Below are 16818 nucleotides of genomic sequence, written 5' to 3' on the forward strand. Positions count from 1 at the left end.
TGATTTTTTCCCTCTCCAATTTAAGTAGTGTTCTTCATACATGTTATTTTCTCTGGATTCTGTATATCTAATGAAGATGGAAGTTGTAATAGTGATTATATTGAAGAAGATTTAATAACTCTGTCTGACAATTATTTAATAACACTGGAAATACTTGGATGGAATAATAATATAATAAAGGAAAGGCAACCACTCACCTGTAGGTAACTGATGTGTAGCACATAGAAACATGCAGCTGTGGGTGTATGTGTTTTCGTATCTGTGTGGTTGTGCATGTGAATGTGTGTTCTTTTACTAAAGAAAGAGCAAGAGCTCAAAAGTTAGTGTAAATATTGTTTTCTGTTGCATGTTTTTATGCACTACACATCAGTCAGCTTCCGTTATTTTATATTACGACAAAAATTTTTAAATGACATATTTTGTAAGTCTGTCAAAGCGGTGTGGCCTATAAAGCTTCTATTTTGTTAACAACATTGAAGTGTTTGGTCCAATTAATATTGTAATACACTGCCAAGATTTTGCAACAGCTGGTTACTCTTGAGTGACTTAGTTTTTATCCATAATGTTGTACTGTCATTGGTAACTGAAAACTGATTGGTAGTACATTTAAATTTATTGATGCTCATTACTGCTTGCATGTGTATCAGGCTTTGATGTGGTTTTTTCTGAATTTGATCATAAACTTACCTAAAACAAAACATAAGCTTACCTAAAACAAAAACCCAGTTGGCTCTTATTTGTCTGCTATAGTTTTCTTAACTGAGTCGTCTCACATTATCATAATTGTCATAAACATTTCTTAGTATGTTTAATGATAGTCATTAAGTTATCAATTATTTTCATCACTAATATAAAGTCATAGGAATTGCTTTACAGATGGAACAATCCATTGTACTTCTTCCATAATTCATATTGAACAAACATTATAAACATATTAAAAACAAAGATTCCAAGACTTACCAAGCGGGAAAGCGCCGGCAGACAGGCACATGAACAAAACACACAAACACACACACAGAATTACGAGCTTTCGCAACTGGCAGTTGCTTCGTCAGGAAAGAGGGAAGGAGAGGGAAAAATGAAAGGATGTGGGTTTTAAGGGAGAGGGTAAGGAGTCATTCCAATCCCGGGAGCGGAAAGACTTCCCTTAGGGGAAAAAAAGGACAGGTGTACACTCGCACACACACACACACACACACACACACACACACACACACACACATATCCATCCGCACATACACAGACACAAGCCTGTGCGGATGGATATGTGTGTGTGTGTGTGTGCGAGTGTACACCTGTCCTTTTTTTCCCCTAAGGGAAGTCTTTCCGCTCCCGGGATTGGAATGACTCCTTACCCTCTCCCTTAAAACCCACATCCTTTCATTTTTCCCTCTCCTTCCCTCTTTCCTGGCGAAGCAACTGCCAGTTGCGAAAGCTCATAATTCTGTGTGTGTGTTTGTGTGTTTTGTTCATGTGCCTGTCTGCCGGCGCTTTCCCGCTTGGTAAGTCTTGGAATCTTTGTTTTTAATATATTTTTCCCATGTGGAAGTTTCTTTCTATTTTATTTACAAACATTACAAACATCTTTTTAAACCAGTAAATCTATCAATTCCTTGAATACTACCAGTCAACTTCTACCTGGAACTGTGAAGTGGCAAAATAGTTGTGTTTTACTATGATATCACAGCAGTACCATTCAGTCTCCCAAATTCTACCTGCTATTACAAATAATTCATAGACAAAACAAACCAAGTCATCAGAATTAATATAGAAACCACTAATTAAGGAACTGCTTCCATTCAAAGTTTTACACAAACAGGCATCCCCAAAGGAGGACAATGGAATCTGGTACAACCTTTTAAGTAATTACAGAATTCTCTAGAATATCTTACAGTCATTGTTTGTTACATCACTGAAATGCAGATTTAACAAACTTTACCAACTATGGTGAGAAGTAATGCAGCTTTAGCAGTATCTTGGGTTTTCTTAGTTATAATTTTGTTCATGGGGAATTATGTTGATTCCTTGGTGGGCCACAATTTCATTGCTGTTCTGTAGACAAGATGAATGCGAACCTTCACAGAATTACGGCTTCAATCTTTTTGTCTTACTTTCTCCTTCAGCCCTTATCCAGCTGCAGAAAAGATCTGGTCCAGAACCCTGTTACATGGATGCTGTTGTCAGTTCCCAGCATATTGTAAATGTGGTGACAGTATACTTGCCAGTTATCTATCTCCAATTCCTATGATTCCCTTACTGCAAGATAGAATCACAACAGTAGTTTACCATTTACTTGTGGACAAGGAAACCTCATTAAGGCTTGCTGATTCTACATTCAGTTTTACATGACAGAGGTATGGAGGTATGTGCATCTACAGGATTATACTTTATCTGTGGACCCCAAACACATAATTCAAAAAACGAAAATACCAGTTTTGTGCACTAGAAGAGTGAGAAAGGAGTGTGAAATTTCAAGCTTGAGGAAATATCATCTTATTGGGACCTTCTGAAAGTTTATGGGTGTGTGTCAGCACCACATGCAGTGATCTAGCTATGAATTCCGCATTTCAGTTAATGTGCCAAACAGCAAATACAAGAATTATCTTGGCTGCAAAAAGTTGATTCTGCCTGCCAATTGTGAGGGTTGTCTCGTTCAGTTTCCCACATTCATGTAGTCTTTTACTGCCCATGGGCTGCATTTTACTTAAACAACCCTTAAAAAGTACCTTTTAAAACACATATTGTTCAACTTCAGTTATGCCAGCCAAGACTAAAAAACAGAAAATGTGAAAGAAATGTAACAAATTCAGTAACCTGATCAGATCTGAAATTTTATAAGCAAACCAAGTGTTGTAAATGACATCCAAGTTGAACAAGCCTTTCCTTTAAAAGTTTATTCTGTGAGTCTTCACTCATCAGAGCAGAATTAATACAGACTTTTGTTAATATACAGCAGGATCTCCTCAGTTGCGCTTTTTTTTACAAACTTGCCTCCCTCTTGGAAAGTTTTCTGCAGATGCCCATGGTTACACACTTTTGATTTTATATTTCCTCTTAATCATAATAGTCAACCTTGTTATCATTCTTTTCTTCATAGTTATTTCTTTATTTCTGAAGACAGTGTCATGTATCAAGAGTTACTCCACAGTATCAAGTGTCACGCGGCATAATTTATTTGCTAGTTGTACCTTGTTCAGCTCTGTACCACTCTCACATTGTTTCCTATGTTATCTCAAACTATCATTTCATTCTGTATTCTTACATTTCTAAATGCTTTGTTGTAATATGTAAATATACAGTGAGGAGCCACAATGTTATGACTACTGCCCACCGCAAGACTGATGTTGACGAAATATGATAGCTTAAGGAAAGAGTATAAGCACAGCAGAGATAAATGGGAATTATTCTAATAATGATATGGACTTCAAATGGGGAAATCCACTTATATAAGTGACTCTGACAAAGTGTAGATTGTTACGGCCCAGTGCCTAGGAGCGAATGTCTTGGAAACAGTGAAGCTGGCCAGCTGTTCATGTGCTGCTGTCATGAGCAGCTACGGAAAGTGGCAGAAGGATGGTGACACCATGTGTAGGTGACAAGGTGTTGGACTTCAACATCTCATCACAGAATGTGGAGGTAGAAGTTATACCCGATATGTAAAGTAGGATATATGTGCCTATCTATGGCAGATCTGGTGACAGTCTGCAATGCCGATGCAGGCACAGGTGTTGTGGAACACACAGTTCAGCACTGATTTTTAAACATTGGGATTTTCAGCAGATGATTCCTGTGTGTTTTCACATTGATGCAATGACATTGTGAATAACGATTGCGGTGGAAACAGGATCATCGAGACTGGACTGCGAATCGATGGAAACATGTTGCCTGGGGTTGGCAGATAAATCACATTTCTTGTTACACCAGCTTGATGGTTGCGTGTTGATAAGTGGCCTGCTCAAAATGCCCCTTGGGCGTTGGTCAGTGGGGCAGTGTTTTGCTTGGGGGGGGGGGGGGGTGTACCTTAGCTTAGCAGGTTACTTTTTCTGAGTTCTAATATCAAATGAAGATGGAAGACACAATAGTGTTTATATCAGTAAAGGTTTAATAGCTCTCACAAACATAATATTTTAACAATAATGGAAATCTTCGACTGAGTAATACATAAAATAAAATAAAAGGCAACCACTCACATATAGCAGACTGATATGTGGCACACAGAAAACAGTATGTACACTTGATTTGTGAGCTTTTGGTCTAGTAAATGCGCACACTTTCACACATTACCACACAGACATCTATACGCACTCCCCCGCATTGTTATTACCTAAAGCACTATAGCTGCTGTGGACTGCGTGAACATTATTGCAGACCAGTTCCATTCCTTCGTGCTGGATGTCTTCCTGAACAGGGATGAAATCTTCCAGCAGGAACACTGTGTCACAGTGCCACAATAACTGCTACAGTGGTTTCAGGAGCATGATAGTAAATTCACATTGGTATCTTGGTCATCAAATTCATCACATCTGATCCTGGTGTAACAAATTTGGATGCTATCTGGAACCAGTTCTGTGCCCACAAACCACTGGCCGATAATTTACAGTAATTGTGTGACTTAACGTGTAAACTACATGCCTCCAGAAATAATCTAAGGACTTGTCAAATCGATGCCATGCTGAGTTGCTGCTGTGTTGCATTCTAAAGGCAGACTAATACACTGTTAAGCAGGTGATTATATAATATTTTGGCTCATTAGTGTACCTCAGTGTTGTGTGATGTTAGTAATGGCAGATTGTTGGAGCCCAGTAGAAAGTGAATATAATTTTTCTTGCATGGGTGTGAATCTGAAGAGTTCTGTGTACTTGTTGTTGTGCTCTTGCAACCCATCCCATCTATCCTGATTGGTAAGCAGTAACAAATGATTGGCTTAGTGACATACATATGTACTTCATGAAACCTTCTTGTCGCTAGTACTCAGTAATATTACATTCAATAGCTCAGAGTAGGGCAGTCAGTAAAGTCTGTAATTGGGAATGGGCTACTGCCCTATTCTTTTGAGTCGATAAGAGAAAATTTTATTCATTAAAGCAGGTCTTTGTCCTTGTCTGTCCTTACTTGAACTTTGCTGTTGTTCAGCTTAGGAATAGTTGAAACTGCCCATGAAAAATAGAAGGATTAACATTTTGTTGACCAGGCCACTTTTGTCTGTGTTTGCCCTGTCTCCATTCTTTCAACCCCTTCATTTTGTTGTATCTAGGAATGCTGTGTCAGAGCAGTTCGGGAAAGTTGACTACCCAAACATTCTTTTCTGACTCTTGTGGCCCCAACTGTTGTTTTACTAGTTAACATGCAGTTGTTTGCTGTGAGTCTGTATGACACACACACACACACACACACACACACACACACACACACACATTGCCTCTGGTAGTTCTGTGCAACACTATTGTGAACAATATATTCAAGTTTCACAACTGCTTCTCTTTCCATAGTTATTACAGTTTTAAATCTTTTGCACCTAATTCATGGAAACCAGCATATTAACACTGGCCACAATCTACTCAAGTTAATGAACAGAGTGAGGAAAGTCAGTGATTATAAATGCCATCAGATTTAGGTGTCTGTGTCTGTGATGATCAAACATGATGAATTACATTATAACAATATAATTTAACTCGATGGATAAATAATCATCTCACCAAGGGGTGGCAGGAGAAGACACATACAAAAAAGTGTAACTTATGCAAGCGTTTGGAGCTGTTGGCTCCTTCTTCCATGAAGAAGAGTTGAAGGGAAAGTAAGAGGGGTGAAGGAAAAGCACAGGAGGGGTTTAGGAAAAGGGGTACAGTTCTACAGTTTGGAAAAGTTACTCAGAACCCTGGGTAAGGGCAGACTTACCGGATGAGATGGAAAGGAAAGTCTGAGTGTTGGGGACTACACAAGACAAGATTTGAAAACCTGAGAGCTTAAAGGTGGAAGACAGATTAATATGCAAGACAGAGATTACTACTAAAACATTGTGCAAGTACATGAGTTAATAATCAGAGTGAAAAGCTAAGTGCATTGTATGTAACAGAGGTGGGAGGGTGGATGGCAAAAAATAGGCAGATCAGAAAATGAAAGATGTAGGAAACTAAAATGGAGTGGAGAAAGGAGTAGTTACTGTGAAGAAAGGCTGAGTTGGAAGGAATTCATGTAGATTAAGGTCAGGTGGGTGTCGAGATCAAGGACATGTTGTAGCGTTAGTTTCCATCTATGGAGTTCTGAGAAACTGGTGTCTGGGGGAAGAATCCAGATGTTGTGTATGTTGAAACAGGCACCAAGGTCACGACTGTCATGTTGTAGATCTTCCTCTGCAACAGGATATTGTGTATTTTTGGTATACACTCACTGCCAATATGTCCATTAATCCTAGCTGCAGCAGCTGGTCTATGAGGTGTCATTTCACAGATGGCTTTCCCTTTGATATTATATGTTTGTCAGTTACAGGGCCAGAATAGGTGGTGGTAGCAGGTTGTGTAGGGCAAGTATTGCAGCAGAGACGGCCACAAGGGTAGGAGCCATAGGGCAGGGAGATGGGTGCAGGAGGAGCATAGGGTCTGACAAGGATATTGTGGAGATTGGGAGGGTGACAAAATGCTGTTCAAGCTGTGGTGGGAAAAATCTCAGACAAAATGGATCTTATTTCAAGGCATGATTTTACAAAGTCATGGCCTTGTCAAAGTACCTGATTAATACATTCAAGACCAGGGATAATACTGACAAGAGAAACTCCCTATCACAGCCGCCTGCACTCCCAAGATTTAGTGTTCAGATGACTCAGTTGATAACCCATCAAAAACTGAACACAGATCAATCATGAAAACAGGAAGAAGTTGTTCTGAACTGTGAATAAAAGCCAAATAGAAGCAGTGAACGGTCCAAGAACAAGAAGTGCAATAGAGAGCAGCCTGAATTAGCAATGGCGTAGTGGGTAAGTGGTCATAGTGCTGGATTGCCAAGCAGGCAAGCCATGTTAGAAACTCTCTTGTGTGCTTCTTCTTCTTCTTCTTCTTCTTCTGCTTCTTCTCCCACAACATTATGAACTGTCCATCCAGTCATTGAAGCATTTGCTATCTTTCTGTAGTCGTGGCAGTTGTCGTACTGTACATTCGTTATAGAATATGATTCGTGTGATAAGAATACATTACCATTGCAAGTGAATGTGATGAATAGTGAAAGCAGGTGAGATACCAAGCAGACATCTCACAGAAATGAAAACAACAACAAAAACAGTTGTGAACCATGTTACAACAAAGGAATTCAAGAGTCAAGACCCCAAAATGCAACACAACTTCAAAAACATTAAAAACATATGATTTGATAGAGCACAGAGAAACTATGTGATTGTGGAACTGTTGGATTCATGTGTTACAGCTTATGTGACAAACTATTATGTTTTCATTATTTCCTTGGGAGTGATCACATTTACATTCATACGAACACTCATATCGGCAGGGACGTGTATCTCACTTACTTACCAGTTGTACAAATTAGGTGCGCCGGTAAGAGGTTCCTATTGTATGACATGCATACTGTCATTAATGATGTGTATGTCACACCAGACGTGTTTTCCAGTGGAGGATTTGGTGGGCTTATCACCTTGCCATCAACATTTGCAGTTTCCATTAGAAACCCACTTTCTTACAGCTGCATATAGAGTAGTGCAGTATCAACTGTCATTATATCATTATACCTCACTGTTGCAAACAAATGTTACACCACATCGCAGACACAAGTATGATTTAAAAAAAGAAGAAGAAGAAGAAGAAGAAGAAGGGAGGTTTGAATACAGCTCACCCACATGGCAGTCAAATACCATAACCACTTATCCATGATGCCATTTCTCTATCTGGCTGCTCTGTATTGCACTTCTTGTTCTCGGACTGTTCATTGTTTCTTTTTTTCTTTTTTCTTTTTTTTCACAGTCCAGTCACCTTCTTCCTGTTTTCATGCTTGATCTGTGTCCCGTTTCTGACAGGCTGTACACTGAACACTCTTACCACTAAATCTGAGGGGGGTGCAATGGGCAGTTTCCCTTGCGAGTGACAACTGGTGTTCTCCAAGTTGTTTTTTTGGAAGGATCAGCAGTTACAGGATTGGATGTGATGGCCTGGGAAATCTGACTTTGAACTAGGCTGGTGGGATAATTACATCCAGTGAAGGCTGAGGTGACAATGGTGGTACATTGTTGTAAAGGCTCTGCATCCAAACAAATACATTTGCCTCAAATGTCAGGGCTGTATGAGAGAGAATGTTTGACATAGAAAGGATGGAAATTATCAGAATGTAAGAACTGCTGTTTGTTAGCAGATTTAATGTGAACAGAACTGTGTAGCTAGCCTTTGGTGAGGATGAGGTCAACACCAAGGAAAGAGGCATGGGATTCGGAGTGTGACCATGTGAAATGTAATTGGGAGAAGGTACATAGTGATTCCAGGAACTTTAACTGGTTAGCCCCATGATGAGTCCATATGGCACAGATGTCATCAATGTATCTAAAACAAATCAGTAACTGAAGGCTTGTTGACCCTAGGAAAGCCCCCTCCAAGCAACCCATGAAAACGTTGACATAGGACAGAGCCATCCTGGTTCCCATGACTCTAACCCTAATATATTTTTATGTCTGCCCCTCAAAGGTGAAGTAATTATTGGTAAGAATAAAGTTGATTAAGGTGAGCAAGAGGGATGTCATAAATTTGGAAACAGATGGTGTTGCTTAAGGACATGTTCAGCAGCAGACAGACCATGTACGTGGGGAATGTTGGTGTAGAGGGAGATGGCATCAATGGTGATAAGCAAGTTGTGTGGCAGGAGTGGGCAAGATGCAGATTTTAGGCGATCTAGGAAATGGTTGGTATCTTTAATATAGGAATAAAGTCTTTGTACTGCGGCTTGATGGTGTTGATCAATTAAGGCAGATATACTTTCATTGGGTGTTTTGAAGCCAGCAACTATGGGATGGCCGGCCAGGATGATTGGGTTTGTGGATCTTAGGAAGAAGCAAAAGGTGGGGGTGCATGATTTGGGTGTGATAAGAAGTTATGTGGATTAAGGTGTAAGTCCTTGAGATAGGTCTGATGTTTTTAGGAAGGACTGCAGCTCAGTTTGAATCACATGGATGAGATCTTGATGACAGGTGCTGTATGTAGAGGTGTCAGACAGCTGGCATAGACCTTCACTGATACGCTCTTGTCAATCAAGTACCACAGTGGTAGAGCATGTGTCTGCTTTTAGGGAACACAGTGCTTGGAGTTCGGCAGAGGACAGGTTAGGATCATGTTGTAGGGACCTGAGGAAGGGTTGTGAAGCAATGCTGGACTGGAGGAATTCTTGGAAGGGATGATTTTGAGGTAGGGGTGGTGGATCGAGTTGGGATTGTTGTCAGAACTGTTCAAGGCATGATTTAGTGTCATGTTTGCTGTTGGAAAGGTTTTGGGATTGGGTTGCAAAGTGATATTTCTGGTTAACATTACATGAAAGGAGCATGATTAAATGCAGGTTTATGGCTGAAATTGAGATCTTTGGATAGGACAGGTAATTCAGGATGGCAGAGTGCTTTAGATGAGAGGCTGAGAACACTGTGCAGTTGTGACTGATTCTTGTGATTATGAGTTGTTATTGGTGTGGGAGGCAGTGGTGAAGACTGGGATGTTAGGGAGGTTGGCCAAGCTCAGTATGTAGGAGAGGATTTGTGGCTGATGGTGTGCATTCTTAGGTGCAGAATTACTAAATGATTATGGTGTGTTGTCACTTCATCAGCTCCAATGAGAGTTTATACAAGAATACATTCCTTAAAATTTGTATCTATCAAGCTAGGCTTTGAATCATTCAGAGAGCCCTGGGTACACTTAGACAGCAAGCTATTGTCCAAGTTGTTATCAGGAGAAAATTAAAGTAGGAAAACTAAATAAAAATCACTAATCTATAGCTCAGTGCCCACTGTCTGGGTTGCACATTTCATACTCACTTAATTGACAATTTTTATATTCTATGGGCATTCAGAAATAACTAATGTTGTCATTGTTCACTGATTGACATGCATGGTTAGTCCTTGTTTTCATCTAATAGTAGTTTATAAATACTTCCTCAATATTTATATTCATTAGTCCCATAAGCCATTTCACAACAGTTGAGATTTAAGTACACTGTGAACAGGATCAGACCTAGATTTTGTGGTAATTATCATTTTACTTAACCAATACTAGCAGAACTAAATGACACTAAATAATAGTTTTGCCGAATTTACAGGCGTATAAAATGTGATACAAAAACTGTGATCCCTTAGTTACCAAGTATCACTGTTAGTAGGTACACTATTTCCAGTTAAAATAATTAGCAGGATTAAAGAATACGTGTATTCTCTCACCCTCATTATACATCTCACACTTTTCAGTCAATGTTGTTTCCGGTGATTCCTTAACATTTTGTTGCATGTAGCCAGCAATCTTAGAATAACCTTGGTTATGTGTGCTAAAAGAAAATAATGTGACTTCTTGTATGTCCATCCTTTTGACTTGACTTTGGCTCTTCACTATTGTAAGAAAATGAAATACCTACAGCCATCCTTATGATCTTATTTATTGTGTAGCTACCATCTTCAGGCCTTGCTGCTGAAGGGGTTATCACTATCCATATACATGCTGCATCAGTGTTCAACATAACTGGTTCATGCAGACTATCTGTAACTGTGATACCAGCACTCCACCATGGTTTGAGTGCTACATGCATATGGATCGTGATAATCACTTCAGCATCAACTAAGGTTTGAAGATGGCGCATTGAAGTTCTGAAACTGGTAGCTACATAATAAATAAGATCATAAGGACAGCTCTAAGCATTTCATTTTCTTACAATAATGTGAGCAGTACAAGGTTTTACATATTGGCATGTAATTGCTCAATGGCATTGTACTAGGTATTACTGCCATTGCTCCTCTTTTGTAACAAAGTAAACCATGTCAATATTAGCAATATCTAAGCAGCTGAAGCAATTCCAGACTCTTAATGGCAATGAAGAGTGACAATTTATGGAAAATGTTGCCCGGTGTTGCTGATAAAATCTTAGACAAGAAGCTAAATGGTCAGTGACTGAAGAACCATAAATACATGCAAAAATACAGCACAATCTTAAGTCATGTGATTTTGTGCACACCGTTTTTAACTTGCTCAGGGAATGGGAAAAAGCATCATAATTGAGAAATGTAATAATAAATTTTGAGTCAGAATTGCTGGAAATTACTTACCTTGAGGGGGTGAAATGTTTATTACTGCCAAAAGACACACATAAAAGTCATAAAAGTGACAATGAAAACCTAGCTTTCACAGCTATTAGTTCCTTCTTTGGAGAAGACAGACAGGCAGTTTGGGAAAGGTTAAAAAGGAAGGTCATGTCACTCAGGCCCCAGTCTGAGCGAGACTCACTGGTAGTGAGGATGATAGTAGACAAAGAAATATGGTAAATAACTCAGTGTGCTAATGAGAGAGATAGTAACATAACACAGTTGGTGTATCATTTACAAAGCAAATATAAGTGTGTAATTTTAGAAATGAACATAATGAAGATGCTCATAATTTTATTGTGCTAGAAAATTGAGTATTTTGTGGCATGAAAATGGTATATTTTATTCACATCTAATTTTGCCTACATATGATCAGCATTCAGCAATTGTCATTAAGACCACGTGGATACCTTACTTCTTGTCAGAACTACAAACACCTGCTGCTACAAAGCAAGGTGGTACAGATTCACATTCGGAAGGGCAGTGGTTCAAACCTCTAATTTAGGTTTGGAATAGTTTCCCTGGATCTCTTAAGGCAACTACCAGAATGATTCCCTTGAATAGGACATGGCTGATTCCTTTCCTCAGTCTGAGACTGCGCTCATTCTCTAAAGAACTTGTCATCAGCGTGCATTTTACTTTGGTCTCTCTTCTTTCCTTCCCTTAAATACTGTTTTAATAAAAATAAACCTACACTGTCATGAATAATATTAACATTAATTATTGTTATTTTGTACTGGAAATTAAAGAGAATTTGACATAAGAGAATGTACGTGATTGGTGTTTTGTATTTCTGAATAATTTATTGTTTCTTCTTAGAATAGTTAATGTGGCTGTACCATGATTATCTTTTATGTTCAGTTTATTATATTTGTCATCTGGTTAGGTGACCAAAATCAATACGGGAAATATATTGCTTTAATCACAAATATTGCTTGAAGAGCATATTGATTTGACACATGTTAATTGTTATGTTAATGTTTAAAGCTGACTTTGTGTTCATCTTTGTCCTTGAGCTCCCTGAAAAAAAATACACTGCCTAAAGTAGACAAATTGTGGTGCATGACAGGCAAGTGCATAACTATTTTGTTCCAGTCTCAATCAGTGTGCATAATGGAAGATTCTAATTTTTAGTGTTTATTAACCCTAATTATAAAGCATTAGAAATATCAAGTGTTTGAGGAATATGCTGAAATAAAGAATTTTGTAATCAGGTTGAGGCACTGGAAGTACAACTGAAAGAAACCCATTTACTTCATTCTGAAGAAACCAGTAGAAAGGAGGAGATTGAGGGAGAATTGAAAGCAGCTGTGGATAAGGTGACTGTATTGATTGTTGCATTTCAGAATGTCTTGTTTGTATAACTGTGTGTGACAAAAGATATGGCACATTTGATATGCAATGACACAGTATTTCCCTTTGAATCAAAAGCCATTATTGCAGTTAACAGTATCCCATATTGTACACAAACTACAGTTAATGTTGTACATAGGTATTTGTTAAGTAATATATAATGTACAGATCACTTCAAATCATCACATTGCATCACATCACACCACACCACATCATCACCATACCACATACTATTTGTTCACTTTGTATTTAGCTATCAATGTGAGCCTGAAGTTCCAAGTTTTGCTAATGATAGTGAAAAAACGTAATGATGCAGTAGCGGCCATAGTGCCACAATTGTTAAATGTTGTATGTTGTTTCATAATGTATTGTTGAGTATTCTGGGGTTTCAGTTTATGCAAAATATTTGAGTGTTTTTGTTATGTGCAGGCCATTTTTAAATGTATAGTTCTGTAAAAACACAATTGCTTTTCCTTGGATTATGTTGCCAGTATTGTATGAAAGTGGTGACACTTTTTTACATGTTGTTCCTTATGGCAGCATGGAGTGGAGAAGACCTAATACTCTCCACTGTCTAACCCTCCCTATTATAGTGTAAAAGAAAATATGAATAAATTTAAAATAAAATGTTGGAATTCTTATCTTTGTAAAATGGTAGTGATTGTTGTAAAACATTAGATGTGTCCCTTTTTCTGCACATAACTCTTACCTTGACATGCACTTTAAAGGGTGTGGAAAGTCTCTTCCTAGAAGTGCATCATCCATTTCTTCCTGAGACATTACTGTCATCTGTTGTATGACTCAATATAAGGCAAAATAGGACTGTGTCAAATTGAATCTCTTTTACTCGTAAGTTTTGGGGGGGAAAAAATTTTCCTGTACATTGATGCAAAAAAATGATGTCCAGTCAGTCATACCCCTTATCAAAAAAGTCACCAATCCTTTTACAAACTGTGGTATTCACAGATACGCCTGTCTTTGTCGCCTGCTAGGTGCTGAATTTGCAACCCCTCCCCTCTTTTTTCCATTGCCCATATGTGTATGTTAAGACGGTCAATGTTACAGTAATATATAGAACTTAAGAAACATAAACATAGCATAAAGTAACTGACAAAAAATGAACATCAAATGTTGTTACATACTGAATAATGACTGAAATGCAAGAAGTGTCACAGAAAATATCTAACCACTGTCAACTGTGTGTTTCTTTGTGTGGAATAACATGTTTGTGTCATCTGGTCTCAATTCAATTTGAGTTTCAATTCAATTCAAGTTCCAGCTCATCTTGTTGTAATGTTAAGGCAGAGGCATCTCTTTTATTTCACTGCAGGTCATATTAAAAATAGACACCTGTACAGCTGGACATGTATCAACTAATCTGAAAATGATCCCTAAGAACAAGTTAAATACTTCTTCTGATTTACACCTGTAACTGAATCTCAACAACTAAATGAAATGATTTAAAGTATCTGCTTCATTTTTATGGTTGGTTCAAGAAACAGGCTGACACTTAGCTTTTGGTCATTCTCTTCCCCATCAACTATCACAGCAGCCCTGATATGTGGCTTGTTTAGTTATCCCTTGGCAGCACGAGCATGCAAGACATGGTTGTCTTGTATTTATTAGATAAACTGCAATGTTACCTCCAACAGATGAAACTCACAAAAATAATTGTGTGTTTCACTTGTGATTCTCTGTACATTTTGCTGCGCACCACTGGTTTCACTACTGTTCTAACGTGTGGGAGAACAGCAGTTAAATCCTCAGCCAACCATCCAGATTAAGGTTTTTCATGGATTCCTTAAACACGTTTCAGGCAAAAGCCGGTATACCTACTTGGAAAATTTCTCCCTAATCTTTCCCCAATCTGAGTTTGTGTTTCATCTCTAATGACCTTTCTGCCTACTTGATGTAAAACCCTAACAAATACTTCCATCCTTCCTTGTACTGTTCATAAAGGTGTTTAACTGTGAACATGAGTTTCTGTTTGTTTGGTTCTTCTGTGTGTACATGGACTTTTCAGCTTTGCATCATAACAACATTCATAGTTCGCAAAATCCCTTTACTGATGACCACTTACAGACTGTTCTCAGTCTGCCTCAAGCGGTACAACCAGACACCTACGGTGTGTGAGCCCGCACAAGTCATGCACCTCATGCAGTATTGTGATGGTGTAGCAGATGTTAAAGTGTCTCAAAGAAAAACATTTGAACTGTGTGATTTGTCTTACCAATATGCTTAGTACAATTGATTTCAGCTGAGTTTTGTGTATAAAGCACTTAAGTATGTGATATTGTACATTTGTTGCACTTTGGAAGTTAATTCTGACATACAAAAATGTTGCAGTGGTTAAATGTAAAAAGTTAACATTGCAGTTCTTGTCACACAGTTTTTCAAAGCAGCTGTGTCTTGTAAAGGTATAAATGAAACAAATTACAGACGACAATATGTTGAAATTTATGGGCATTTCCCTGCCTGTAATTTTAACTTCTGTGGGAGTTCGAGATGATTTAAATATGAGGTTTGTTCAAAACATTCCAGAACATACATAATTTTATGCCAATGGTGTGTTTCAATGAAATGTGGTTCTTATCCATGCACACACCTGTGTTTAATGTGTAATTTCCGAAAGTTTTGCTGCCGTATGTCTGTTAGTTATTGTTCATTGCTGTATTGAGTAGAATGTTGTGTAACACAGTATGAAAATTTTGAGATGGGAGGTTTAGAGGAGGGTCTGCATTAAATTTTGCATGAAATTCAAGAAAAACCTTTACAGAGACACACCAAATGATGCAGGAAGCCTACAGTGAGAGTGCTTAAACCATACTCAAACAACAGTTTAAAAATGGGCAGACAGAAGTTAAAGATGACCCTCTTTCACTACACCCTTCGAGATGCTCATGTCAGGAACATCAATGAAATTGTGCATGCCAATTGAAGACTGACTGTCTGAGAGATTGTAGAAGAACGTAATATTTCAGTTGGATCATGTCATGAAATCCTGACACAGCATCTTGGAATGCATCGTATTGTCGCCAAGTTTGCCCCATGGTTCATGAGTCAAGACCAGAAAGACCTTCACTTCGGCAGTCTGTGAAGGGCTTTTGGTTCATGCAAATGAGAACAAGCTGTTCCCTAAGAGAATTATAACTGGTGATGAGATGTGAGTGGATGGTTATGATGTTGAGACCAAGATCAGTCTTCACAATGGGTCAGGAAAGGTTCTCCAAGACCAAAAAATGCTTGTCAGGTCAAATGTCAAAGACATGCCAATAGTTTTCTTTGACTTTGAAGGATCAGTTTGTCACAAATTTGTGCCGCAGGAACAGACTCTTAATCAGTGGTATTACTGGGACATGTTGCAAAGCCTCCGAGAAAATTGAGAAGGAAACAGCCTGAAGAATGGCAAGACAGTTCATGCCTCTTACACCCCGATAATGCACCTGCACATTCATCGCTGTTGGTGTGTGACTATTGAAAAAAAAAAATGAAATCACTATGTTGCCTCATTCTCCATACTCTCCAGACTTGACCCCTGTGAACTTTTCTTTATTTTCAAAGTTGAAAACCCCATTGAAAGGACAAAGATTTGAATGATGGATGAGATAAGAGAAAACTTGCATATGGTGCCTCAAGCGATCCAGCAAGAAGTGTACTAAGACTGCTTCCGGAAGTGGAAACAGCATTGGGAACAATGTTTTTAGTTGTGGAGGATAGTATTTCAAAAGAGACTAAGCACAATAAGTAAAAGGTAAGCATAGAAAAATTTTGTGGAAAAAGCTCTGGATTTTTTTTTTTTTAACAGACCTCATATATTCATCTCTTCCTTACAACATGCCACCCCCTTGTTTTATTGTACTTCCATTAGACAACAATTCATCGTGTCAAAACTGAGCGAGATGGCGCAGTGGTTAGCACATTGGACTCACATTTGGGAGGATGATGGTTCAATTCCGTGTCTGGCCATCCTGATTTAAGTTTTCTGTGATTTCCCTAGATCACTTCAGGCAAATGCCGGGATGGTTCCTTTGAAAGAGCACGACTGATTTCTTTCCCCATCCTTACCTAATCTGAGCTAGTGCTCCTTTCTCTAATGATCTCGTTGTCAACGGAACATTAAGCTCTAATCTCCTCCTCCTCCATCATGC

At 38.5% G+C, this 16818-nt stretch overlaps 1 protein-coding gene across 10 annotated transcripts in view; it reads left to right on the top strand.

Annotated features, from left to right (window-relative positions):
* The window catches only part of LOC126319942 (A-kinase anchor protein 9-like), a 490541-nt gene that overhangs the window by 321357 nt on the left and 152366 nt on the right, over positions 1 to 16818 (top strand). For all 10 annotated transcript variants that reach the window (XM_049993656.1, XM_049993664.1, XM_049993682.1 and 7 more), the window contains one exon: positions 12532 to 12636. In XM_049993656.1, the coding sequence (XP_049849613.1) occupies positions 12532 to 12636 (105 nt within the window). The remainder of the gene's footprint in view (positions 1 to 12531; positions 12637 to 16818) is intronic.

Source organism: Schistocerca gregaria, chromosome 2, assembly GCF_023897955.1.
Source record: "Schistocerca gregaria isolate iqSchGreg1 chromosome 2, iqSchGreg1.2, whole genome shotgun sequence".
Taxonomy (NCBI): domain Eukaryota; kingdom Metazoa; phylum Arthropoda; class Insecta; order Orthoptera; family Acrididae; genus Schistocerca; species Schistocerca gregaria.